This window comes from Rhinichthys klamathensis, unplaced genomic scaffold (assembly GCF_029890125.1).
Source record: "Rhinichthys klamathensis goyatoka isolate OS25496 unplaced genomic scaffold, OSU_Roscu_1.1 h1tg000359l_1, whole genome shotgun sequence".
Classification (NCBI taxonomy): domain Eukaryota; kingdom Metazoa; phylum Chordata; class Actinopteri; order Cypriniformes; family Leuciscidae; genus Rhinichthys; species Rhinichthys klamathensis.
Window position 1 is genome coordinate 690,098 of NW_026606868.1, and position 25,975 is coordinate 716,072.

General features: G+C 40.7%; 1 protein-coding gene across 1 annotated transcript; it reads right to left on the reverse strand.

Annotated features, from left to right (window-relative positions):
- Window positions 1–32: 32 nt before the first annotated feature.
- si:ch211-113g11.6 (uncharacterized protein LOC559008 homolog) lies at window positions 33–25,195 on the reverse strand. Its single transcript, XM_056233075.1, has 14 exons — window positions 24,964–25,195; window positions 22,803–22,942; window positions 22,399–22,455; window positions 21,673–21,768; window positions 20,475–20,571; window positions 19,838–19,945; window positions 12,893–13,032; window positions 12,632–12,807; window positions 10,909–11,017; window positions 10,529–10,730; window positions 8,993–9,108; window positions 8,595–8,767; window positions 3,148–3,203; window positions 33–904 (listed from the first exon to the last, which is right to left on the reverse strand). The coding sequence occupies exons 1-14, from the start codon at window positions 25,040–25,042 to the stop codon at window positions 558–560; spliced, it is 1,896 nt and encodes a 631-aa protein (XP_056089050.1). The 5' UTR covers window positions 25,043–25,195; the 3' UTR covers window positions 33–557.
- Window positions 25,196–25,975: the final 780 nt, after the last annotated feature.

Consider the following 25,975-nt stretch of genomic DNA (forward strand, 5'->3'; position numbering starts at 1 on the left):
GGAAAGTGCCCAAGCAACAATCGCTCAGCAAGATTGCCCAGCAACATTGCTCAAAAAGTTGCCCTGTGTATCATCACCTTAAAGTGATTGAACCTTTCTATAAAGTGTTAACGAGAAAACTAACCAAGTTAAATAACTGATCTGGATTCCATGTCTAAGTGTAGTTAGCAAAGCAGTCTTCTGAAACATCTGAAAGATGGCACTAACATTTTGCAAGCAATGTACACATCGCATGTATTAGATATTTGAATATACAGTATATAAGTCTAAATGCTTGCTTTTAGGCTGATGGGCATGAAACAGTACACTTACAGTACATAAGTTCATGTAATACATAACACTGGTGTTTGGTATGATAAAGCATTTTGCAAAATGAGACAATTTCAGGCATTTTCTCGGCCCTTCAAAGAAAAGAATTGCTCCGAATAAGAAACAAGAAACACAGTTTATATAGAGACCAGCTGCTCCCCTGCAGTTTAGTTGGACTTGGTACTCATGCTCTGCTGACCTTAGCATAAAACTGGTTTTTCCTTCCGACCCCTCAGGATTCACTGGATCTACAGGAGCCAGTGTGCCGCGGCAGCCAGCAGCAGAGCCGACCCCAGGGTGGAGGCTAGCGAGGTGGAGAGGGGTCCACCGTTGAACACTAGCTTGTAGGACACCACCTCCTGTTGCAGACCGTTCTCCTCTGCCAGACAGCGGAACACACCCTCCTTCAGAGGCAGGTCAGGGGTGGGTGCCAGCACACAGGAGGAGCCAGAGATGGTGCAAGGATATTCCTTGATGCAGTTGTCTTTCTCCCAGCGGTAAGTGGCATGGTAGGATCGCACTGGGCACGGTAGCAGGACCGGTCCATCCTTATCCACTAAAACTTGCTTGGGGATGGTGCTACGTGCCTTATGAGCTGTATTCCACAATTATAGGAAACATTTTAGAATATTTGAAACCATTTTTAATAAAAATACTTTTATTTTATATATACACTACTGTTTAAAAGTTTGGGGTCAGTAAGATTTGTAATGTTTTTATGTCTCTTATGCTTGCCAAGGCTGCATTTATTTGATCAAAAAAGATACAGTAATATTGTGAAATATTTTTACAATTCCGAGTAACTGTGTTCTATTTTAATAGATTTTAAAATGTAATTTATTCCTACGCTGGCAAAGCTGAATTTTCATCAGTTCTTACTCCAGTCTTCAGTGTCACATGATCCTTCAGAAATCATTCTAATATGCTGATTTGGTGCTCAAGAAACATTTCTTATTATTATCAATGTCAAAAACTGCTGTGCTGATTAATATTTATGTGGAAACGGAAATAAATATTTTGTATTCATTGATGAGCAGAAAGTTATATTATGAATGAATATTTATGTGGTGAAGTGCCGTTTATGGATAGCTCCGCCGCATGATTATTAACCGGGCAGTATATAAAGGGCATCCCCAGATTAGCGGGATATTGCGTCATTTGGGCGTTATGGTTGCAGGTGTTTTCGACCCCCTGCCAAATTATTACCCCTCGTTGAAGTCAGTACCTGATTCCCTAAACTAAGCCTAACCACACCCCTAATCCTAACCCCTCCCCCACAACTAATCCTAAACCTACCAATACTAGGGGGGTAATAATTTGGCACAACACCTGTTCTCCACTGCTCTGTGTTTGAGGTATAGGTTTTTGTTTGGCATGGCTACGGTTGGGCGACTATATTGTTTGTTTACTAACCTTTCTGCTCAGCTGGTGTCTGTTCGTGGGTACTTATTGTACTGCTTGAGAGGTTGGTTCTCCTGCGTTACTGCTATAGTTCCAGTTTGGAAAGAAAATCGATTGCATACAGCGCGAACTTCGCGGAGTGCTGTGAGTGACTGCTGCTCTTCGGCTCGGTATGTTCATTGTTTTGTTCATGTGCTTGCACTGGACTATTGAGTTTATTTGGTGTATGTATGACGCGTTCTTTCTCTGTTCAGTGAATTGTATGAGGGATTGGTTTGCCGGATGTCTGACGGGAAGTCCTGCTTGTCGGCCTGTAAATTGGGCGTTTGATCGCAACATGGCTTAGTCTCGAGTCTCGACGCTGCGGTTTTGTTTTGCTTTAATTTTGTTTGCTTTTGGTGATCTTTGTTTTCTTGTTGTTTTGGTGTTCGTCAGCTCATATTATGAGGTTTATGATTTATTTATTTTAATTCGTTATTCTTTTCAGACTTCTTTGAGTTATTAATATTTTTGTAATTGTCTCCTTTGGCTTATTGTTTATTGTGATTGAGTTTTTTTTGGTTTGGCTAACATTTAGATTCGGAGCCTTAGATTAATTTATTTGTTTTGTGCTTTTGCCTTTATTGTCGGTAAGCGACCTATAATTTATTCAAAAAAAGTTTGTTTATTTTTGTGTTAATTGATTATTGCTGTGAGCAATTAATGCTGTTGTTTCATGCACATTTATATTTTGTTATTAATTGCTTTTCTTTTTTTTTTAGGAGCAGGGGTGACCCAGAGTGGGCAGGTTGGCTATCCTTGGAGGGTGCATGGAAACTCTCCTTTTCCAAGAGTGTGCAGTGTAGGTTTTCTTGCAGTGGATTTCACTGGAGTGTGTGTGTTTTGATTTGGTGCACGGGTTACCCACTGCTTAGCCTGCCCAACTACTGGTGCACCACAGTTCAGTGACGAGAGCCTGTTTTTTTTTCTGTTTCCTTTGACCAATTTGCTCATAAATTAGTGGCCTTGTTTGCCACCACTAATGTTTTACTGTACCAGTGGTCTCTTAAATTATTTATGATCACCTAATAAAGATCTACTTTTGTACGCATCCACGCCTCAGTGTTCCGTGATTGTGGGAAGGAGATCGAACTTGTGTGCCCTTAATTGGTGTTTCCCCAGCTAGTTCAATGCTGGGGTGGCGTAGTCATTACTTGCTGTAGCTCTGTATATGAGAGCGCGCATATCCCCCCCCCCCCCCATTATATTTTATAATATAAAAATATTATATGGCAAGTGATATGAATAAAAAAAACTATATTTAGAAATAATGCAAAAATGGGTTTCATTGGGAAGAAGCTGAAACTGTTTTGAAAACTTTCCAAGGGTTCAGGCCATAAAGGCTTCAGAGATACGACAAGAAAAATGGCACCTTTAAAAGTCTCAAAGACAATTTACCTGGAGCATCGCCGCAGACCGAGGCACTGGAGTGGTCAAGGGTCTGAATAAGGGTCCTGATTTCAAAATAGAGAAAAAATAATTAAACTTAGGTTACTTCTTCAGGAAAAACGTCTCAGGTTACTACTGTAACCATAGTTCCCTGAGAAAGGGAACGAGACGATGCGTCATCGACGCTTTGGGAACGCCCCCAGCGTGAATGCGTCTGAGCATCAATGTCAACTAGTCCAATGGAAAGAATGAGCGTCACGGGCGGGTGACGTCATGACCAGGAAGGCATAAGAGCACATCCGGTGAAACGCGGCATTAGCTTCAAAAAGTCGAAGCAAGCCGATCACAGGGATGCAGGAAGTATGGCAGGGTGACGCATCGTCTCGTTCCCTTTCTCAGGGAACTATGGTTACAGTAGTAACCTGAGACGTTCCCTTTCGAGGGAACTCGCGATGCGTCATCGACGCTTTGGGAACGAGAATACCCAAAACGCCAGAATTCCAAGTACCTGAGTGTCAGTCTGTTGGAACTAAGCACTAAGCACCTGAGAACCTGGGGCAGCATCCAGGTCCAAACTGTAAAACCTGACGAATGTGAGCGGTGAGGAACAGCCTGCCGCATCACAAACGTCTTGAAGAGAAACTCCAAATAGTAAGGCTTTAGAGGCCGCCATACCCCTCGTAGAGTGAGCTCTGACCGCCAAAGGACACGGCTGGTCAGAGTACTCGTATGCAAGTGAAATAGCCTCAACTATCCACTTACTAACCGTCTGTTTAAAAGCAGGAAGACCCTTCTTAGGTGATCCAAAGCAAATAAATAACTGGTCGGACTTCCTCATTGAAGATGTCCGATGAACATAAGGCGTTTAGCCTTTCCTGGTCCGCAGATGTAAAAGGAGGACAGAAACCTGCAGCACAATAGGCCTCGGAATAATGGTAGGCACCTTTGGAACATATCCATGTTTCGGGTAAGATTGCCTTGGCCATCCCCGGTGCACTCAAGGCAGGTGGGGACCGAAAGGGCCTGAAGGTCTGACTCTAATAGGGACGAAATAGCTAGCAGAAAATAGTCTTAAAAGAAAGGAACTTCTCTGAGACCAAATCTAAGGGCTCGAAGGGAGCCCCAGATAGGCCTTCTAGAACTATTGCAAGGTCCCAAGCCAGCACCCTAGTGCAAGTTGCAGGCCTCAGCCTCAAAGTGCCACGAAGGAAACGAGTGATCAGGGGGTCTCGACCCAAAAATGTACTACCCACCAGGGCGTGGAAAGCCGCAATGGCCGCCATGTATACCTTAAGCGTGGAAGGACATAGACCTGATACAAAGCGTTCTTGCAGAAACTCGAATACTGTGTTTACTGAACAGTTAACCGGATCCCACTGACGCTGGTAACACCAAGAAGTGAAAAACTCTCGAAATAGTGAATATAGTTTCCTCGTAGCGGGAGCTCTAGAGATTAGAATGGTCTCAACAAACTCGGTTGAGAGACCACTCTCTATGAGTTGGGCCCCCTCAGAGGCCAAACCCACAGTTTCCAAATCCCCTGCCGGGGGTGCAATATTGCATCCCCTGCCTGAGACAGAAGGTCTCTCCTGATCGGGACCTCCAAGGGAGGTCCGTCGAGGAGAAAAATTAGGTCCGCAAACCAAATTCAGCTCGGCCAGGGTGGTGCTACTAAATAGGCTTATTCCATCCTGGCGGAATCACTCCAGAACTCCTGGGAGCAGAGCAACAGGGGGAAATGCGTACAGACGTAGCCTCAGCCACGTCTGCACCATAGCAACCAGCCCCGAGGGGACTGGTTGAGTGAGGGATAACCAGAGTGGACAGTGCGTCGTATGCTGAGACGAGAACAAATCCACTTCTGCCTGGCCATAAAACTCCCATATTTGCTCCACCGCCTCGGGGTGGAGTCCCCTGGCCTCAGCCCCTGCCTCGACAGGGTGTCTGCTCCAATATTCTGGCCCCCCTGGAATATACACTGCCCTCAGACAGCGTAATTTCCTGAGGGACCAAAATAATAGGCCACCAACGTGTTGTCTGTGGGTCAAGAACCAGAGTTTCCTCCATATAACCAAGGCGCGGGGATACTGCCGCGTGATCTTGATCGTACGGAGTGGGTTTCCCCTCAGGGAGAACCCTCTGGTCCTGAGCCACCACTGTAAAGGTCTCACGTACAGCAGGTCAAAGGGTATCACATTGAACGCTGCTGCCCTGAGGCCTAACAGTCACTGTTTCAGAACAACACATAATGGCCCCTCAGGTCTGGGAGGAGATGTCTCAACGCATTGAAGACGACCATCATCTCTAGGCAATTCATGTGCCAAGCGAGATGATGATTCCTCCCAAGCCCTGAGCTGAGCGGCCTTCCAATACCGCTCCCCAGCCGGTGAGGGAAGCATCTGTCGAGATAGCAACTCGATGGCAAAGAGCACCCAACACCGGACCCTGGGTTAAGAACCAGTGTTTCCTCCATATAACCAAGGCACGAAGGCACCGCCGCGTGATCTTGATCATACGAAGTGGGTTTCCCCTCGGGGAGAACCCTCTGGTCCTGAGCCACCACTGCAAAGGTCTAATGTACAGCAGGCCAAAAGGTATCCCGTTGGACGCTACTGCCACAAGACCCAACAGTCTCTCGAACTGTTTTACAGTGCGTGACTGGCCTAGCCTCAGCTCTTTTGTGGCTGTTAGGATAGCAGCTACACGAACGGGCGACAGAGTGGCCCGCATCGTCACTGAATCCCATACCACACCAAGGAAAGTGGTTCTCTGTACTGGAGAAAGCACACTCTTCTTGGCATTGAGCCTCAACCCCAACATCTGCATATGAGCGAGAACGACACCTCGGTGCCGAACCGCTAACTGTTCTGATTCCGCTAGAATCAGCCAGTCATCTATGCAATTCAGAATGCGTATACACTGCAGCCTGGCAGGGCCAGAGCTGCGGCTACACACTTCGTGAATGTGCGGGGTGATAGAGCTAGACCGAAAGGAAGTGCCTGATACTGGTGTTCTTTGCCCCAAAGAAAACCTCAGGAACCTCTTGTGCTGAGGGAGGATGGAGATATGGAAGTATACATCTTTTAGATCTATCGTGACAAACCAGTCCTCGGATCTGATTTGAGTCACGATCTGTTTGAGTGTCAGCATCTTGGACTTGAGTTCCAGCACCAAACACTCCAACAGACGAAGATCTAGTAAGTGACGCAGCTCTCCATCCTTTTTTGGAGAAATGAGATAACGACTGTAAAGACCCGACGCAATGTCGGGTGAGTACACCTGCTCTATAGCTTTTTTTGCTAACAGGGCCTTTACCTCTTGCTCCATTACCAGAGCCTGCTCGGAATGCACTAACGTGAGCAACACCCCGTTGTAGCCTGGAGGACGAGAACCAAATCTGCCTCTTACTACTAACTGCAGTAGCTAATGCGCTGCCAGAAAATCTACCAAGGGAACCAGCCCCTCGAGGCTGGCCTCTGATGTAATAAAGACAGCCAGCTCGGGGACCTGAAGCATACTGGCAGGAACCACCCGAACTGACTGATTTCGAACCCCCCTCAGAGGGCGCGAGTCCGACGCAACGTCGAGTTGACGCTGCGCCAGAAGCTCGCTTGGAGACCGCTGCGCCCCGAGCACCAAGGGTGGTGGGTTGGCAGAACGATCCCCTGAGGGCACCGAGATGGAAAGGGCACCGTATAATGAGGTGTACACCATTCCACTCCGTTCCATTGGGGCTGCCCTCAACGGTCTGACGCCGGTGGCGCCAGACCTTTTCCTTCGAGCCGAAGCTTTCTCAGCATGAAGAACGGTCCTCGGATCCGGCTTCTGCTTTGAAGGCTTTGGCTGCTGTGTTGTGTATGAGAAACTAGACGGCTGGAGCTGCTCACGCCCAGCAGCCCCAGGGGGTTGGACATAGCGAGGGAGAGATTATATTGTATCTTTCTCCATGATTCCCATCAAATTGAGCCAGAGGTGTCTCTCAGTGACCACAAGGGCTGCCATCCCTGAGAGATAAATCTGTGGCCCGACGAAGTTCTCAAACCCCATCGGGCCAAACTCCCTCACTTCTGTCCAAATACCACAGCAGGTCAGCCTGATATGCTTGTAGCACTGCTATAGTGTGCAAGCAGGCTCCTGCTAGACCCACTGCCGTAAATGCTTTTCCCACTAGATTAAAAATAGTTTTCTTTAATGGTTTAGTGAGAGAAGCCGACGCCTTCAGGGTCGATACTGAACCGGGAGACAGATAGCTCGCAAGCGTCTGTTCTAACCGGGGTATTGCCCCATAGCCATACTCTCTTAACCCCCTAATATCTGAATATACATGAATGTGGGGGCTAAAAAACAAGAAGAGTAAGGCTTTTTCCATGATCTAGACAGCTCGCTGTGCAGATCGGGAAAAATGGAAGGCCCCGTGATGGAGGTGAACAAATAGAGGGAAGGAAACTCGTTTTATTTTTTAGAACGAGTGCCCCCTTATTTCTGCTGGCCATTAAATATTTAATTTATCTACAGCCTTACTAAACACCTCCACCAGCTTATTTTTATATATATATTTTTTATATATAATATATAAACTATCATATATATATATATATATATATATATATATATATATATATATATATATATATATATATATAAGGCTTATATATTTCTCATACGCTGGGGAAAGAGATGGCAAATCCACTTCCCCCATGATTGTGTACACTTTCAATGCCCAGCACATCTACCTCCTCGGAGGTAGAGCACTGAAGCATTGATTTCTCTCCCCGGGCGGAAGAGACCGCAGCGCGGGCTTCCGAGACCGGAGAGAGAGCACTGGATCCCTCGTGGAAAGGGAGGAGATAAGATCCGCGGACCCGTCTCCAACCCCGTAAAGAGATCCTATTCGCGATCCACAGGAATGCATTCTCCGCGCTGCCTCGGCAGACGCGGGTCCTGCACCCTGAGGATCGCGAGCCTGGCCACTTTCCTCGAAAAGTGACAGGCGGGAGTGGAGCATGCGAAGCGAAAGCTTCTCACAATGTTGCAATCAGCCCCCTCGGAGGCTGATACCGCATGCTCCACTCCCAAACAAACTACACAAAGCTCGTGTGTGTCCCCACCCGTTAAATAATGCGGGCAGGGAGAAGCACAGAGTTTGTAAAGTTGTTTCGCCATAACTCTTCCCAATAATATCGAACAGACAACAATAAATAGACAGAGACAGAGTAACACAGATCGCTTGCTGAGACACAGAAGCTAATGCCGCGTTTCACCGGATGTGCTCTTATGCCTTCCTGGTCATGACGTCACCCGCCCGTGACGCTCATTCTTTCCATTGGACTAGTTGACATTGATGCTCAGACGCATTCACGCTGGGGGCGTTCCCAAAGCGTCGATGACGCATCGCGAGTTCCCTCGAAAGGGAACAGTAATGCATCATTGTGTGATATTTCTGAGTGCATATGTACCCAGTGCTAATGTTGTAGCCTGCTGGGATTGCAGTACACTTCCTCTTGGACTTGTCCCAGGCACAATATGGATCTCGTGAAAGGATGCATTCCCGGCAGCCTACTCCGTATCGACCACAGTCAGCCAGGGGGATGCGCTGCACTTCAAGCTCTGTCCCAATATAGAGATGACCCTGGCAAAAAGCAGAATTCAGAGGTGAAAGGTGCCATCTGGATCCTATCAAACTCTATTTTAAATATCTATGTGAACAGCCTTTGAATTACTTTCTCACTGTATTGTGCAAATAGTAATTCAAAGCTATATATAATTATAATTCAGTGGAATAATATGTCCTACCACTGCAGGCTAAAATTGGCCTGTTTTAGTGAGTTCACATCATTAAAATGTGGGTCTGTACCTTTTTAGAGTCAATTGCCATGTTAATGACGGGACTATCATCGTGGAATAAAGAATACTGTGCTATGATAAAGGCTCCTTCTATGGCATGGAGCACCTTCAGGACTTTACCCTTTTCTGTACAGGAGACACAGGAAAAATAGCATTAGAAAAGATAGAAAAACAATAATAGAATGAGAATAAATTATATGGGGTGCAAGATGTTGGTGCAAAATTAAATATTTGTCAATATCAGAGATTTGTTTTAGTTTCCCGGTATCACTCAATATTGGATATTTAATTGTTGCTGATTTCTGCTACTTCTACATTTTCAGCCATCTAACACATATGGCCCTATTTTAACGATCTGAAACGCAAGTATCAAGCGCGAAGCGCAAGTAACTTTGTGGGCGGGTCTTGGGCGCTGTTGCTATTTTACCGGCGGGATAAATGACTCTTGCGCCCGACGCAAGTTTAAAAGGGGTTGGTCTGAAATAGCTTCATTATTCATAGGTGTGGTTTGGGCGTAACGTGAAATATACCAATCAGAGCGTCATCCAACATACCCTTTAAGAGCAGGTGCGCATGTTGCAAGGCGGATTGTTATTATTATGGCGGATTTACCAGGCGCGCGCCAGGAGCGGTTCACAGCCGAGGAGACCGATGTTCTTGTCAGGGCAGTGAAAGACAGAGAAGTGACGTTGTATGGGGATGGGAGTTTTTTTTTTCCTGGTTCTTGACGGACAAACTAATTTGTCAGATGTCCTTATATACATATGTGTCTTGCCACTATTGGGCAAACAGGTTTGATCTGTCATTACTACAATTAGCCTGAAAAATTTGGGTAAATGTGTAAGCTAGATTTAGGCCTACATTTTTTTACATCTTCATGGACACCACAATGATTACCCTCATGTGTTAATATTTTTCCTTGTTATGATGTATGATTTGCAAAAATAAAAACTGCTGCATCTGTGTTGATGAGAGAATCAAAGTGTATGCGCGTAGTGCACCCGCTACATTATGGCCAAGCATGCGCGCTTAAAATAGCATTATGAACAACGCGCAACTGACTTTAGACTAGGTTTTTTCTGGTCAGTGGCGGAATTGTTTTCTGGAACTGCAAAATAGCACTAGGGAATGTTTGCGCCAAAACACGCCTCCTTTTTGCGCCGACCCGCCCAGGGAGCACAAGTTCATTTCCTAGTTTACCGACGTGCGTCTGTGGAGGGAAAAGCCCGCTTTGTGCGGGTGCAAAATAGGAATGATACATGCGTCAGTGTACAAAGTCATTTGCGCCGGGTGCAAGATAGGGCCCTTAATCTTCAAAAACACTAATAAATGAATATCACTGTTAAATATTATCTTTAGCAATTTCCATTTTCATACTATATTATAAGGTTGTGATGCCTAATTTCACTTGTACCATTTAAAAAGTTTTATTCTTTCTTCATTTAGGCGAAATAGTATAGAGTATTAAAATCGGCTATTTATAAGTATCAGCCGATATTACAATATCAGTGCACCCCCCACCCCCCACCCCCATGATTCAGAATACCTGTGCCCAGATAAATGACGCTGTAGTGTTCATCATTGACAGCCAAGACTGTGTCTGCCACAAGATGTGTGAAGTGGTCATGAACTGGCAGTTCCAGAGGAGTTTCGTCAACCGGCTTGATCATATCCTCAATCTCAGGGTGATCCCTTATCACAGTCAGGATCTTCTGGTTATGAGCCTGAGTATTGTTCCTGAAAGCACACTGGATAAAGGCGAACCACACAAATGAAAAATCAGTTTGTGCCTTTGTGTTATGAAATTGTAGGATAGTATTTTATCGATACATTCAAAGTTCATTTAATAAATGTTTAGAATGTAATATGTATAACAAAATGAATCTGTTGGCACATAATTCTGCCTTTGGTTGATGTGTGCTGTACCGTTCCAGGACGAGGGGCCGCTAAAGGTGAGTTGTAGCCCTTCAGTTTGGATGTAGAAAAGGCACTGTCAATGTCTTCAATGGAGTACGCACACACTACAGTGGTGTTCCTGTAGGAAGACATAAACATGGAAAACAGATTTTAATCAAGTATGGATATTCATTCTGAGATCTGTTAAAGATTACATTCATCAGTAAAGAAATAATGAATGTTTTAAAAGATTAGCTTTCAGTAAATGTTAATGTAAAAATAGGAGAAATCAGCATGCACAATTAAATATCCAACTGATAAATTGAAAAAGAGAAAAAATAAATGTAACATTGATCAATATAGTACCAATACGGTACCAATATGGTTTATATAAAAGAAAGCTTGAAGTAAGCACAACTGACAATGTTTTTATCAGTGTTTTGAGTAAAAAAATCGGTAACACTTTACTTGAAGGGGTGTGCATAAGACTAACATGACACCTTCATAATCATGACATGACACATGTTATGAATATGAAAGAAGTTGTACAGCATGTTTATGACAACTGTCATTAAGTGTCATTCGCTCAGTTATGACATTTTTAATGCAAATATGACATTGTTTGAAATGTCTTTGTTATGACACCTTGACATAAACAAATACATCATAACCTGTCAGTGTCTTTGTCATGACAACTTGACATTACTAAGACAACACAACCTGTCATAAACATGACCTAGCAGATTAATTATCAAACTTAAGAAACCACTTAGCTTTATTGGTTAAAATTACATTAAACTGTCAGGTGGTTGGTGTTGACATTGGCTGTCATGAAGCCATTATAACTTTTTAATGACAAATTGAATGTGTACCACTGTAGTTGAGGTCACGGAAAATATTCATGACACAGTTATAATGGCCTCATGACAGCCAGTGTCAAAACCAACCACATGACAGTTTAATTTAATTTAATGTCAAGTTGTCATGACAAAGACACTGACAGGTTATGATGTTATGGTTTATGTCAAGATGTCATAACAAAGACATCTTAAACAATGTCATATTTTCATTCAAAATGTCATTATTGAGCGAATGACACTTAATGACAGTTGTCATAAACATGCATAAACCCTACTTCATATTCATGACATATGTCATGTCATGGTTATGAAGGTGTCATGTCAGTCTTATGCACACCCCTTCAAGTAAAGTGTTACCAAAAAATCTATAGAGATGTATTTTGTGGTGAATAATGAAGTCTTGCCAAAGGCATTATCCAACTGCATGATGTCAAATGTCTTCCTACTCACTTTTAGACTTCATATGTGACCCTGGACCACAAAACCAGTCACAAGGGGCAATTTTTGGGTCAAATTGAGATGTATACATCGCATGAAAGCTGAATAAATAAGATTTCCATTGATGTATGGTTTGATAGGATAGGACAATATTTGGCCGAGATACAACTATCTGAATATCTGGAATCTGAGGGTGCAAAAAAATCGAAACATTGAGAAAATGGCCTTTAAAGTTGTCAATTCATGTTAACGATTGTGCTGCATTCACTCACAAAAATAAATGTTTTATATATTTACGGTAGGAAATTTACAAAATATCTTCATGGAACATGATCTTTACTTAATATCCTAATGATTTTTGGCATAAAAGAAAAGTCGATAATTTTGACTCATGCAATGTATTGTTGGCTATTGCCACAAATATACCCGTGTACTTGTGTCACATATCTGCTTACCAGGCATTGGAGAAGAGGCCATATATCAACCCAGTGCGGAGATGAGAGGTCAGAACGAAGGCCTGTTTGAAGTTGTTGTACTGCACAGGAGTTCCAGCTTTCCCACACATCACACGTGCCTTCAGGAATGTGGTCCAGGAGTTTGGCAGCACATTCTGAAGCCCTCCGTCATCAACCTGAGCCACAGATGCAAAGGTTATCAGAAACCTAGAGCCCTCACAGCAGGGTATCTGAAGCAGGAATGGATTAAGAGCGTGTTACCATGCAGACTCGTCCTATCCGAGCCCTGTAAGGCTCTTCATCTAGATTGGCTGTACTGTTGACCTCACTGAAGAAGAAATATATCTCATCTTTGAGTTTCTCTTTGTGTGGTATCACAGCGGCTCCTGCAAACTGGGGATCTGAGAGACAGGGTGAGTGCAGATTTATTATTTTCATAGACTCTTTCTGTTGTATATAAAGAATTAGTTTTTGAACCTTTATCTTTGTTGAAATACAATTTTTTGATGTTTAAAATGCTTTCTCCTATTCTAGCTTAAAGGGGTCATATAATGGTACATGCACTTTTTCAAGTTGATTGTACTGAAATGTGTGTTGGCAGTGCCTGTACACAACCATCATATAATGATAAAAATCCATCCAGTGTTTTTGTTTTAATCTCCTTATATGTTTTCCCCTGCCTCAAATCGAGCCGTTCGACCGTGTGACGTCACACGCTCGCACGCCCCTCCCGCGATTGTTGATTGACAGCCGGGTTTCAACACAGACCCGCCCTCGCTCGTGAGCCAGCTGTCAATCATAGTCTGCGCGGACCGGCGCGGTCATTGTTGATATGCTGGAGCACTGTCTATGAGCAGAATGGCGTCTAAGCGATTGTGGTGTTCTGTTCTTGGGTGTAATAACGAACACAGCAGTAATTTTGATGTTCCTAAATCCGAACCGCTGAAGACGCAGTGGCTGAGTTTTGTTTTCGAAGGGAATATTCCCCACGAGCAACGTCAATGCGTTCATGTTTGCGCGAATCATTTCTCAGCAGACTGCTTTATAAACGAGGGTCAGTATAAAGCTGGTTTTGCTAAGAAGCTGCTCCTGAATAAAGGATCGGTACCAGATATTCGTGTTCCTGGTGAACCTCTGGAACAACTGAAGTGAGTGTAACGTTTTATTAACCTTTATATTAATATTTATATCTTTGCAAATCGCTTGCACGCTTCACGATGAATGAGTCTAAGGTTTACACTCAGGGTACATTACGGCATGTTTTCTATGTACGACGTTCTCAATATAATTCATAATCCCACGTTTATAATGAACAACGCGTTATGGTTATTGTGTTACAAACGTGTACGCACAGAACAGAGAGGCGGGGTGAGCAAAGCTCATGATCATTTAAAGGCATATGCACTGAAACGGCGTGCTGAAAACAGAGCTGTTTTTGACCAGATAAAATAACTGTTTTCTTACAATACTAATGAGAATTTTTAATTAAAGTATATTACAAACTTTTAATTTAGACCCTAAAGAATCATATTAGCTTGTACAAAAATGGCATTATATGACCCCTTTAATATGTAGAGATTTAAGTAAACCATTCATTAGATGATATATATGATATATATAGTGTTTATTAATAATTAATAATTTGCATGAATGTCATACACTGTAAATGATTTCTGTTGTTTTCACAGGATTATACTGTTTTTCTCAACAGTTTCTTACTGTATAACCTATGTACAGTAAGTTACAGTAGATTTAGATGTTGTCACAGTATTATGTTGTATTTTCAACAGTTATGTACTGTGCACACAGTTGACAGTATGTTACTGTTGATTTTCAATGCATTCTGGGAAATGATCAGTTACTGTAAATCTAAATACAGCAGTGCAAATTGACCGCGAAAAAAACCACACACAATTCCGCAGGAAAAATTGGTATAGCAACGTTATTTTTAGGCTACATAAAACATTTTCAGGATGGGGTGACCATGACAGTATTAATTTCTGTCAGTGGGGGGTGCATGAGAGCGCATTTGAGTTTGAACGAGTTTTTCTTCTGTGACTGTCATGTCAGTGCATCGATCGTGTCTGTTTCTGCCGACCTGGGGAACTTCGTCATCATCTGGTAAGTAATAAATCTTATTATTTGTATGCATACATGGATTCTAGCTAATTATTAACTTTACAGTTATTAGCTGACCACGTATACGGTCAGAATGATCTAAACATTTTGTTATTTACCATTTTAAGTCGGTGGAAGCGCCTGCGGGTAACGTAGCCTACATTTTCATAGGGTTGGGAATTGAAAATCGAGAAATGTATCCTGAAATCGGATACCCAAGGTTAGGATTCGGATTATTGTTATAAAAATTAACATTACGATTCCTCTTATCGATTTATTCGCGCTTATTTTCGTGTAAATCACTATTTTCTTTTACTCGTCTGTGACGATCAGCCAGTAAACCTTGTGCAGTTGCGCGCTCATATTTACCTCAGTCTATCTGATGGAAGCGTTAAAAAGTGTGCATTTTTGTCCAAAAGACAAAGCTAGGTATGTCATTTACAGTATTGTCAGCTATAATATCGTAATTGTTGTTTTAACTATGTGCAAACTGACTACTCATTTGAAGAAAAAAAAAACGACGCCTTGAGAGTCAAGCTTGATAGTTCACTTCAAAATGAAAATTCTGTCATCATATACTCACCCTCAAGTTGTTTCAAACCTGTATACATTTCTTTCTTCTGCTGAACACAAAGGGAGATATTTTCATAACCAAACAGTTAACTGGATCCATTGACTTCCATAGCTATGGAATAGCTATCCATAGCTATCCTAGGATACCAGTAGGATAAAGAAAATACTTAGTCAATGGGCCCAGTTAACTGTTTGGTTACTGACATTCTTAAAAATATCTTCCTTTGTGTTCAGCAGAAGAAAGAAATGTATACAGGTTTGAAACAACTGGAGGGTGAGTATATGATGACAGAATTTTCATTTTGAAGTGAACTATCCATTTAAACTGCGCGATGAAGCCTATTAGAATGCAGTTAGAATGACTATAATTAAAGAAATGGTCCGTAAGAGTTGTTGTTTTTTATTCAGTTGGAAAATATTTTTTGATTTATTTACAGGTTTCAGGATAAATCCTGAAAATTCAAAATGCACATCACAGTTCCAGGGGAGCAGAAAGAGTGGGAAGGTTGTTCGGAGGAAGAACATGTCTTTGAATTCACACATCTTTCATCAGGGACTTTGCGGAATATGACTGGCAAAATCATTAAGGTAAGATATATTAGGGATGTGCAGCGGAGCCCATATCGGTAGAAATTATTTGTGTCTGAATCTGTATTTAGAAAAATCCAAAAAGGGCGGAAATGACTTAAACCATACATTTTCTATTCGATTCAAATAGATTCTTGGGGTCACGATTTGATTCAAAAATCAATTCTCTTTTGAATCAAATTAAAATTTGATATATGCATAGATTTACATTTGATCATAGATTTTAAATATATTCTATGCATATATCAAATTTAAATTTGATTCAAAATCGAACAGCATAGAAATAAACAGCAGCTACTGTTATTTCCAATCGAGTGGGAGTTATTTAGTTTAAATTATACACACCTCATATCTGCGTTAATTTAATCTAGCCCGCTGCCGCTCAGCGTTCATACACGCATCTTTTTCATCATTCAAATTAGTGAGCATCAAGTCAACAGACATATCTATGAAAGGAACTGACTATCATCAGGATCTGGGTTGCGTTTACCAAAAGCATCGTAAGCCTAAATTGATTGTAGACCATTGGTGGTAATTGTTCTATAATTAATTTAAGGTTACAATGCTTTGGGGAAACGCAGCCCTCATCAGTGGCCGATTGTTTGGAGTCAGAGATAGGGCTGTCACTTTTTATTCGATATTCGAATATGCATTTGAACATGACGTGAAATATCCGTAATCGAACTATAAATAAACTAACCGGTTTTTAAAGTGCCATGTTTAGCGCATTTCTTACAGTCTATGATTAGACCGTTTGTTTTTTATTTTATTGTTTGCCATCTCATCCAGTAGCGGGCACTCTAAACGTATTGTAGCGTAAGCTCATGATCAAATCAAGCGAATAATAGCCAATAGCCACCCTGTTTTGAAAATGGAAGATAACGCACAGAACGGCCAGCCTGAGCGGGCAATTTCAAACCCAACTCATCTAAAAAGTAGTGTCTGGAAATGGACAATTCGATTGATGAATCCGAACACGGTGTTTACATGAACGATACATAAAGTAATGTGTGCGTAATATGTCACAAGATTCAAATCGAATTGATTTTTTGACATGCGCACACTGCACGAATATGCCGCTGTTCGCGCATAACTATTCTCCTCTATTGGTTCTTTATTTGTTTTAAACAGCAGACTTAATATTTATCCGTCTCTGGTCATGATTTGGAGACGATGAGCATGATTTGCCGTGCTGCTTATATTGATCACGGAGTAAAACCCTGCGCCCAAAACCAGTCGTCTGTGGATGAGAATCTGAAACAAGTACTGGTGAGACGTTGTTCTGCTCCACTTCACAGAAGCTGAGTGAAATGAGATTTTTTCAATAACGGAAAACTCATTTATATGACACTTTATTCAACAGGAAGAACAGCTCGCTCCGTGCATAATACGTCATTGCACATGCGCAGTCCTTTTAGTTTCGGTTTTCAATCCGATCAAGTGTTTACATGTTCTCTCGATCGGATTACAAAAGGAGTAAACCATCGGATCGATTAAGGTGTTTACATGAAGGTTTTTTAGTCCGATTGAGCCGTCAATCCGATTATAAAGGGTCCATGTAAAGACGCGCAAATACCTGTGTGTGCCAGGCACGTGTGCGCGCTCCGAGCGCGTGTTCTCCACCACGGGGAACATCAAGAGAGCCGCATCCAGATCAAGTTGATAAATTGGTGTTTCTAGCAAACAATATTAAGAAATGAATTAGGCTAGGCTATATAGGCCTTACTCCTGCTGCTGTTTAAGTTGTCACGTTATTGTTTGTGCCGTGCTGTTCCGCTTTTTTTTTTTTTTTGGTGGGGGTGGGGTTTTGGTAGCGCTCGTAGATATTCGAATATATTCGAATACATTGCTTGATATTCGATATCCGTTCGAATTAGATTTTTCTCAAAAGTGACAGCCCTAGTCAGAGATATAGAATAAGGGCCATTGCATTCTCAATATTTATTACTTTAGCCTCTGATACAGGACATGTTCATGCTCTTTTATAGGCGGTATTTGTTCGTTACCACAGAAAACCGTTTGCGTGTCCATGTTGAACGTGTTTCTTGTATGTAAAAACTAAAGTAGCCTACCTGTACATGGAAAGATCGCAAGAAAAGCCTGAAGTGTGCTCGACTAACTAAACATTATTTAAGACTATTTTCTATTTGTTAAGATATTGATATGAACTTCTGTAGTCAAGTATAAGCTTCATTCATAATGCTTTCTCTGTTTCAAGCTTGTGCACTCTCTAAACTGTCCTTCTTTGAAACAACATCATCACATTATTAAACATTTAGATCGATTTTTGAAATGTGTGAATTGGTTTGAATCCGCAGAAGATGGAATCGTAATTCATATGTGAATCGATTTTTTTTCCCCACCCCTAATATAGTCGATATATGTATATCCATGTATGCCACACAACATGCAAGCAGTATATCCACCTTATTTTTCAACTTCAAAAGTGAAGTAAGCTATTTTCTGTGAATGTGCGAGACTTCCGGTTCATTAGCCGCTATAAGGAAATAAGAGATGAATAACAAATGCTGTAAATGATAAAAATATTTGTGCCTCAAACTAGTGTTTACAATTATGACAAATTCAATACATTGAAATAATAGGGTAAGGAATACCAGTTTGCAATATCAAGAAGCATAACAAGCTTTTGTGTACAGTTAGAAATAACTGTAAGCGTATGAAACCGGCCCACTCTTCTGTGTGAATCCCCTTAAAAGGTGTTGATAATGTGATTTAGTTTTTTTTTTTTATTAGTTGAATGTTTAGCCTCTGATTGATTTGTGCTTATCATTTCTTGCAGGATTATCAGAAGTGCTGTCGCTGCTCTTCCACTTTTTTCCTCACCTGGCCTTCATCCTCGCCTGTTCTGCTTTCAAGTTTCTATTTTACCTCTTCAGGATAATTTTTGCATGAATTGAAATACATGAATTGTTCACTGATTTTAATTATTAATGATAAATTGTTCATTAGTCTTTTTTTAAAACAGATTTTTATTGTTGTATTACATTACATTATTATTACTAATGTATTGTTTGAAAATACACAATAAACCTGGTTGTGCAGTTAAATCTTCAATTGTTCTTTTTTCTATTTCCCAGTAACAGTTAAAATAATATTTCTACAGATTTTCTACATATTCTACAGGTTACACAGTAGCACTATAAAAGAAATAAAATAACATTTCATAACTGTATAATACTATACAGTATTATTAAAAATTAACGGTGTAATACTGTAGTTCAACATGATGATAAAACTACAGTAAAATAATGTATTTAATTTTACAGTATGCTTAACACTACTGTAGTTAGTGTTACAGTAATTTTACTGTTGAATGAAATACAGCAACTACTGGATAATTGTTGCCAGTAAGTTACTGTTAATTTGACAAGAAATTTTTTACAGTGAGATTCAGTTTAAAAGTTAAGATTTCTACATTATCACAAAAAGTATATATATTTCAAACAAATGTTGTTCTTTTAAAAGTTTCCACAAAAATATTAAGCATTAGAACCATTTTCAACATCGATAATAATAAGAAATCAGCAGCTGATTTCAGCATATTTTCAGCATAAAGCAGCAAATCAGCATATTAGACTGATTTCTGAGGGATCATGTGACACTAAAGACTGGAGTAATGGCTAATGAAAATTCAGCTTTACCATCACAGTCAGGAATACATTATATATTAAAACAAAAACAACGTTATTTTACATTGTAATAATATTCCACCATATTACTGTTTACATAAGGGACTTGTTTTGAAAACATTTTAAAAAATCTTTTTTTCTTTTCTTTTTTTTTACTTTTGGTCAGGTTTTTAAACAAACTCTGTTTTAAGCTGACATACTGTAGGATCCATTAGCTCAGTCCATCAAGACAATCTCCAAACTGCTAATGCAGTATATATAACAACAGTCAACTCACTCAGTAGCCATTTATTCTCTGACTTCAGCTGTTTTTTGGAGCCATATGTGCGACGGATAGAGCCAGGCTGTCCTGCAACCGCTGACAGAGCAGAGTACAGATTCCCATCTAAATAAGGAGAAAGATAAGTATATCCATGAGTCAAACCTCTCAAAGATTTGAAACTTTCTGAAACTTTGATTTAAATTTAGCAATGTTTGCAATACTTTGATACTCAAAGTAAAAAAGAGGGCTGCAACGCACTGCGAACTACTTCCTTCTGACTGACAGATGGAGACATTGTTGAGACATACAATTTCTTTCAGAATCAATGTTGACCTTTCAGCTCTGCTAACTTACATGGCATATGTAATACTCAACTTTGTATCTGACATTTAAAACACTAAAGAAAAGGGCAAGATCTCTTTTTGTCATATACTACAGGGAGTGTTGATCTTTTTGGAATTTGTTCTTTTACATTTCCTCTGATACACTGTATTTTCTAAAGAGATCTGACAAGATTTGAAGCTTTGAGCATGTCACATTACAGTCTGCTCTACTTCAGAAACAAATACCTATTCAACTGAAATAACTAAATAAAAAACATGAACAAAACATTCTCTCCCGCATTATCTCCTTCCCTTTCCCTCTCCTTTACCTGCTGACAGACTGATGGAGCGCTGAGAAGGGAAAGGTGCCAAGATGTTAGACGCTGCTGTTTCCGCCGGCATTTCCCTCAGTACACTGTCATTTACCTGGATGAGAGAGATGATGTGATTATTCAGTAATTCTCGGGCTTTTGTGAAGGAAACAGCAGTGGCACTGTAGCACTTTGAGAAATCATACCACTTTTTTTAGCAGAACACTTTTTTTTTTACATAATATTATTCATCCACTAAATGTGTGTCCCACATTTCAGGATGTCAAACTCACATTTTATTGTACTACTTTCAGTTCTGTCATTTTAATCTAAGCACCGTTGGAACTGTTAAATGATTCGGTTATAAACCCACAGCAGAGACACACAAAGGTTATAAATATATTCACAATAATACAGAAGTGGTTAAGTTAACAGCCTGAATTTTGTCAACGCAGCTGAGCTCAGAAGGAAAACTGATCTTATTTCCTTCGCTTTCTCATGTAATCACAGAAAATGCTAAAGCATATGAAATAGATTATGAGTAATATTGGATGAGTGTCTTCGCAACATCATTTATTATTTGAAATAAACCCGACATGTCTGCATTTAGCAGGTGTGGTGTGCACATCTATTTTTTGTTTGTTTCTGCAATTTTAGGCCCTTTTTTTTCCAAATGGCATACTTCATGTGCACTTTCAGTCTTGTGGACCTACAATGTCTGCCACGTGCGCATGTCCATTAAGTTCATGAGACCGCATGGTGTCCCATTTGTCATTTTAGGTTTCAGCATGGTGCTCACGAGCGCCCCCTTTGCAGTCAATATGCGCCCTCGATGCCGAGCCCACACTGAAGCGAGCGAGTGTTTAGGGTGCCATTTGGAACAGGACCTTAGACCAGAGGTCTTCAACCCTACTCCTGGAGGCCCACTGCCCTGCAGAGTTTATATCAAACCTGCTTCAGTCTGTGATGTTCAAGCGATCCTGAAGATCTTGACTAGCTGGTTCAGGTGTGTTTGATTAGCGTTGGAGTAAAACTCTGCAGGACAGTGGGCCTCCAGGAGCAGGGTTGAAGACCTATGCCTTAGACTGTATCTTGAAGACTAACAAAGAGGAACATGTCCAAATCTTAAACACTTTTGTGGTTTGCTTACAGATGGAGTTTAAACTGCTTCTGGATTGTGAGAGTTGCATATACAATTGCGGGTAAGGCATCTTACCAGGAGATAACATTTAGGAGAACCCGCTGTTGTCCCACACACCACGAATGAATCACCGACTTTCTCAATTACTGAGATGAAATTATCACACTCTTGCTATAGAAAGATGAAAAAACACGATCAATGCAAAACATACAGACATCATATATTATAAATTATAGAAAGAATATAGTTGCTAAATACAGTATGCCATCTAATTGTGGGCTTGGAGAGGCTCTTTCCTTTTCCTTTTTCTATGCTAACTGTATTTGCAACTTCAGCATAAACACCCCAACAACCATCTTTATTTCGATTTTAAAGGAGCCCATCACTCATGTGTTGGCTTTCTGTCTGTGCCATTACCCTTAAAAATAGCCTCATTCAGTCAACTCTGAGTGATGACCTGCTCATCATGGATGACTATTTCTGTAGATGTTGAACCAGGGCAGTGAATCCAGCCAGGCTGAAGAGCGTCTGGGAAATACGTTCATAAATGTTCTGATTAAAGTCCTTTTCAGAATTCACTATTTATTATAATCCAGCTTATCCTGATGTGTGTAATTCACACAGTGGATTTATGAGAAATGGATAACTGGACACATTGTGCTAGTCACTTCTTGTGCACAGTAAGATATGTGAGTGAATTGAATCGCTCGGTTTAAATGAGTTAAGATAATCCTTTTCTTTGCTTGAGATGCCAAGCTTGAGGTCTGAACTGACTGAATATTGTGGGATTGTCTCTCTTACCTTCCATGCTGATGAGACACACTTCGCTTTTGCATTCTCATCCATTACCACAGGGATCTGTGAGCACATCAACAACATTACTAATCATGCAGCCTTGCATACATAATAATGTGGGGATGAATTGTTCTCATCATTTTAGAGCTACTGGATATTCTATAATTACAATGAGAAAACAGAACATAAAATGTTATGGCTATAGTAAAATGATAAGAAGCTATAACTATCCATCATTGCAAAGAAAAGCTTGCTTTTATGCAAGCAGTATTACCTCCACTATAAGACATTGTTCTGCTCCATAAATAATACCACAGTTTTGCTACTTGCCGAGTACCAGCTATCTAGGTCAGGATTTAGAGCAGTGATAGATCTACTTTAGCTCCAGGTTATGGTGTCATCCCCCCTACCTGCTTGTCATGCACTCCTTTATCACTGAAGCTGAGCTTATAGATGACTCCTTGGCCCCCCACATACAGGACATCAGTTTCCTGTTGGTGGTAAACCGTGGTGTAGTTCTCCGGTTTCATGAAGCGAAACCGAGGGGATTCTGAAATGCAGAAATGCAGTGTATAAACAGGGTTTTGGACATTTGTATGTTGTATATGTTCACATATTGCACAAATGAATAATGTACGTCTACTAAATCAGTGGTTCTCAGCTGGTTGGTTGCAATTCAAAAATGGGCCACAGGGAAAAAACAATACAAATAACATTAAGTAGCCATAAAAATGTGTATATTTAGGATATAGCGAACGCAAAATAATAAAAAAATAAACGATTCTTATTGCATCCAAACTCTATAGTGTTTTGGTCCAAATCATCACTTGGTTTTATAGTAATAGTTAAGTATAACATAGTCCAGTCAGTGTTGGTCATCCCATTTTTGCTGTTGTGTGCATTAACAAAACTGTCAATTTTCCTTTTAGACTGTTCTATATAAATCATTTTGCATATTGTTGGACCTGTGCTTTTGTTAAATGTTATGTTAAATATTATGTCATATTATTTAAATGCTATCATTTAATTTTCACTGTAAAATCTGGGGTTTAGAGCAAAACCAGTTGAGAACTACAGATCTTAAATGATTAGCTCAAATGCCTTAGCCACTAATGTGGGCGTTTTTCATTTGACCTGAATGGAGAATATACTGTCAAATTTGGTTGTCAGGTAACCGTAAAATTAAAATTGTTTTGATACAGCATCATATAGAGAGGAGCTTCGCGATTATTTCATAAAACTAACACGTTGCAACAGGTGTTTGTCTCGGTCTGCGCTGGTAGATTTCAGCACAATCAATAACTGGCTATTCGAAGGGGGGGCTGAAGAGGTCGAAAAAGCCTGCAGACCAGTCTGAGCCGGTTTCTATTTGCATATACAGCTCTCGTTTTCCATAACACTTTATTTCATCAGAGAATTTGTCTCCCGATCGCATCCTTGGTGATTCAAGAAGACGTGAGCTGAATTGAAGAGATCGCTGTCCGTGGTGCTGAAGTGCGCGGTCAAGCAACAAGCTCAATGGTGTCTTATATTGGGCTCTCACGGTTTCTCATATGTGTATTTGTGAGAGGTTTTAGTATCCCGTAACACTGAGGGGATGGCCGTGAGACATGCTGATGATATAGTATAGAAGTCTGTGAACGTGCTTGGAATAAATAATAAAGGTGGGTTTCGTGGAATTTTCCATGGGCTATTCTACAAATGCGAGTGTGTTTTTCTCTGGATCGCATGTTGTACCCTGTGTTTTGGAAATGCTTCAGTTGCTGCAGTGCCATCATTCCCGTTAGCTCACGCACCTGCATTGCAGCTCTGTAGATTGCGTCCTGCTTTTCTTAAAACAAACCCACTTGCTGCGTATTCTACAGGAAAATTGCTTCAAAACAGCAATGTCATTCGATGCATTTACAAGTTTAGATAGAAAACGAAAGGTCGTTTTAGAAAATTACTTATTCAGTAGCCTCCAGGAAGATTCAGGAGTGTGTTTACTAAAGACCACTCGCTCTTGACCAACCCATACACCACTAACATATCTTCGGGAGATGTTACTATGACTACACAGGCAAAAATCTTTCAGCATCATTGTATGAACCATCAGTTATACTTAATAGGCTGGATGGGCTATATGTTGGCATTGGCGCTATACGCTTCATTTTAATACAACGTCAGTATTAACGCGATGCATTTACTGTATTTTTTCATTGTAGTCTAGGCTTGTGTACTCTTAACCATGATTAATATCTCACATACGTCATGATGTGAAGTCATGACGTGCATGTGAGCCTCAATTGTTTTTTGTTTTCAAAACAGCAATGTAAAGCAGTCAGTGCCTCATCTTAGCTTGCCTCAATTTACTAACATTGCGATTGGACTTTTTTTCTGTTTTTTTTTTTTTTTTTACTTCCTACTTCCAGACTTAATACGCAGCATTTTTTTCTTGAGGGGAAAATCAGATTTGCAATTTCTGCTTCAGTAAGGATAAACATGACAGAACCTGAGAACGAGAAAATTCCAGACCTCTCCACCGAATCCGTAGCAGAATTAAAAATATCATTGAAGAAAATAAAGCCTTACCCATCACGGTAAATTTCAGCCGGGGTGATTTTTCGGCCAAAACCACAGAGAACAGAGTCGCCAGTATGAGTAGATTCATGTTGCTGAGTGATGCTTTAATTAGAGTGACGACACGTTAATATAAGCCTTGTCTCAGATAAGAATGGTGTTGTTTTGCAGCGGGTGCTGCCTTGTCCCTCAGACCTCTGTGAGAAGAATCTGAGCGGTAATTGCCTTCCCCGCGTCACACCTTCTGAAAGAAAGAGAAAAGGGCGAACAGACATGCGCTCACGCGGATTGACAACATTTTATTTATTAGTTTAAAGCATTTTAATTCATGCATTGACATTACAATTTAATACACTTCAGTTTGTAGATCTCATATATATATATATATATTATAATTTACATTTAGACAGTGGTGTTGCTAACATTATAATATTTGAACATTTAGAAATGATTATAGGGCCAATGTCCCCCCATTTCTGGGGAGATGTTAAATAGCCAGTGTAGCCAAATAGCCAATAACCTTCACAAAAAAATACCCTGCATATAGAAGTTAATGGCAATTTATAGAATATAATGATATATCTGAGAAAGAGAGAGAGAGAGAGAGAGAGAGAGAGAGAGAGAGAGAGAGAGAGAGAGAGAGAGAGAGAGAGAGAGAGAGAGAGAGAGAGAGAGAGAGAGAGAGAGATGTGTGTGCTGCGTCTGTCTGTGCAGTAGTGTGTGTGTGTGTGTGTGTGAGTGTGTGCTTCAGTGAAAGCAGCGCATTAATATAGAATGGTGGTTTGACTGACTGGAACTCCTTGTGCATTACACACCATTTGAACGCACACCTTCCAGCCAATCACAATCGAGTATTCTGACAGACAATGGTGTGTATACATATTATATAATAGGCTATGTGTAATAATAATCATTATCTTGCAATAATTGCCATTAAATTTGTCAAACTTGGATATTGTGGTGAGATCTGGTATTTAACTCATTGCCTGAATAACCCCTATTTAGGTGGCCTTTTCCGATCAGG

Coding starts and splice junctions, on each gene's coding strand:
- si:ch211-113g11.6 (XM_056233075.1), bottom strand. CDS start 25,042: ATGAATCTACTCATACTGGCGACTCTGTTCTCTGTGGTTTTGGCCGAA. Junction 20,572..21,672: donor CTCCTAAATGTTATCTCCTG/GTAAGATGCCTT, acceptor TCTCTCATCCAG/GTAAATGACAGTGTACTGAG. Junction 9,109..10,528: donor CGTCATTTATCTGGGCACAG/GTATTCTGAATC, acceptor TCTCCTGTACAG/AAAAGGGTAAAGTCCTGAAG.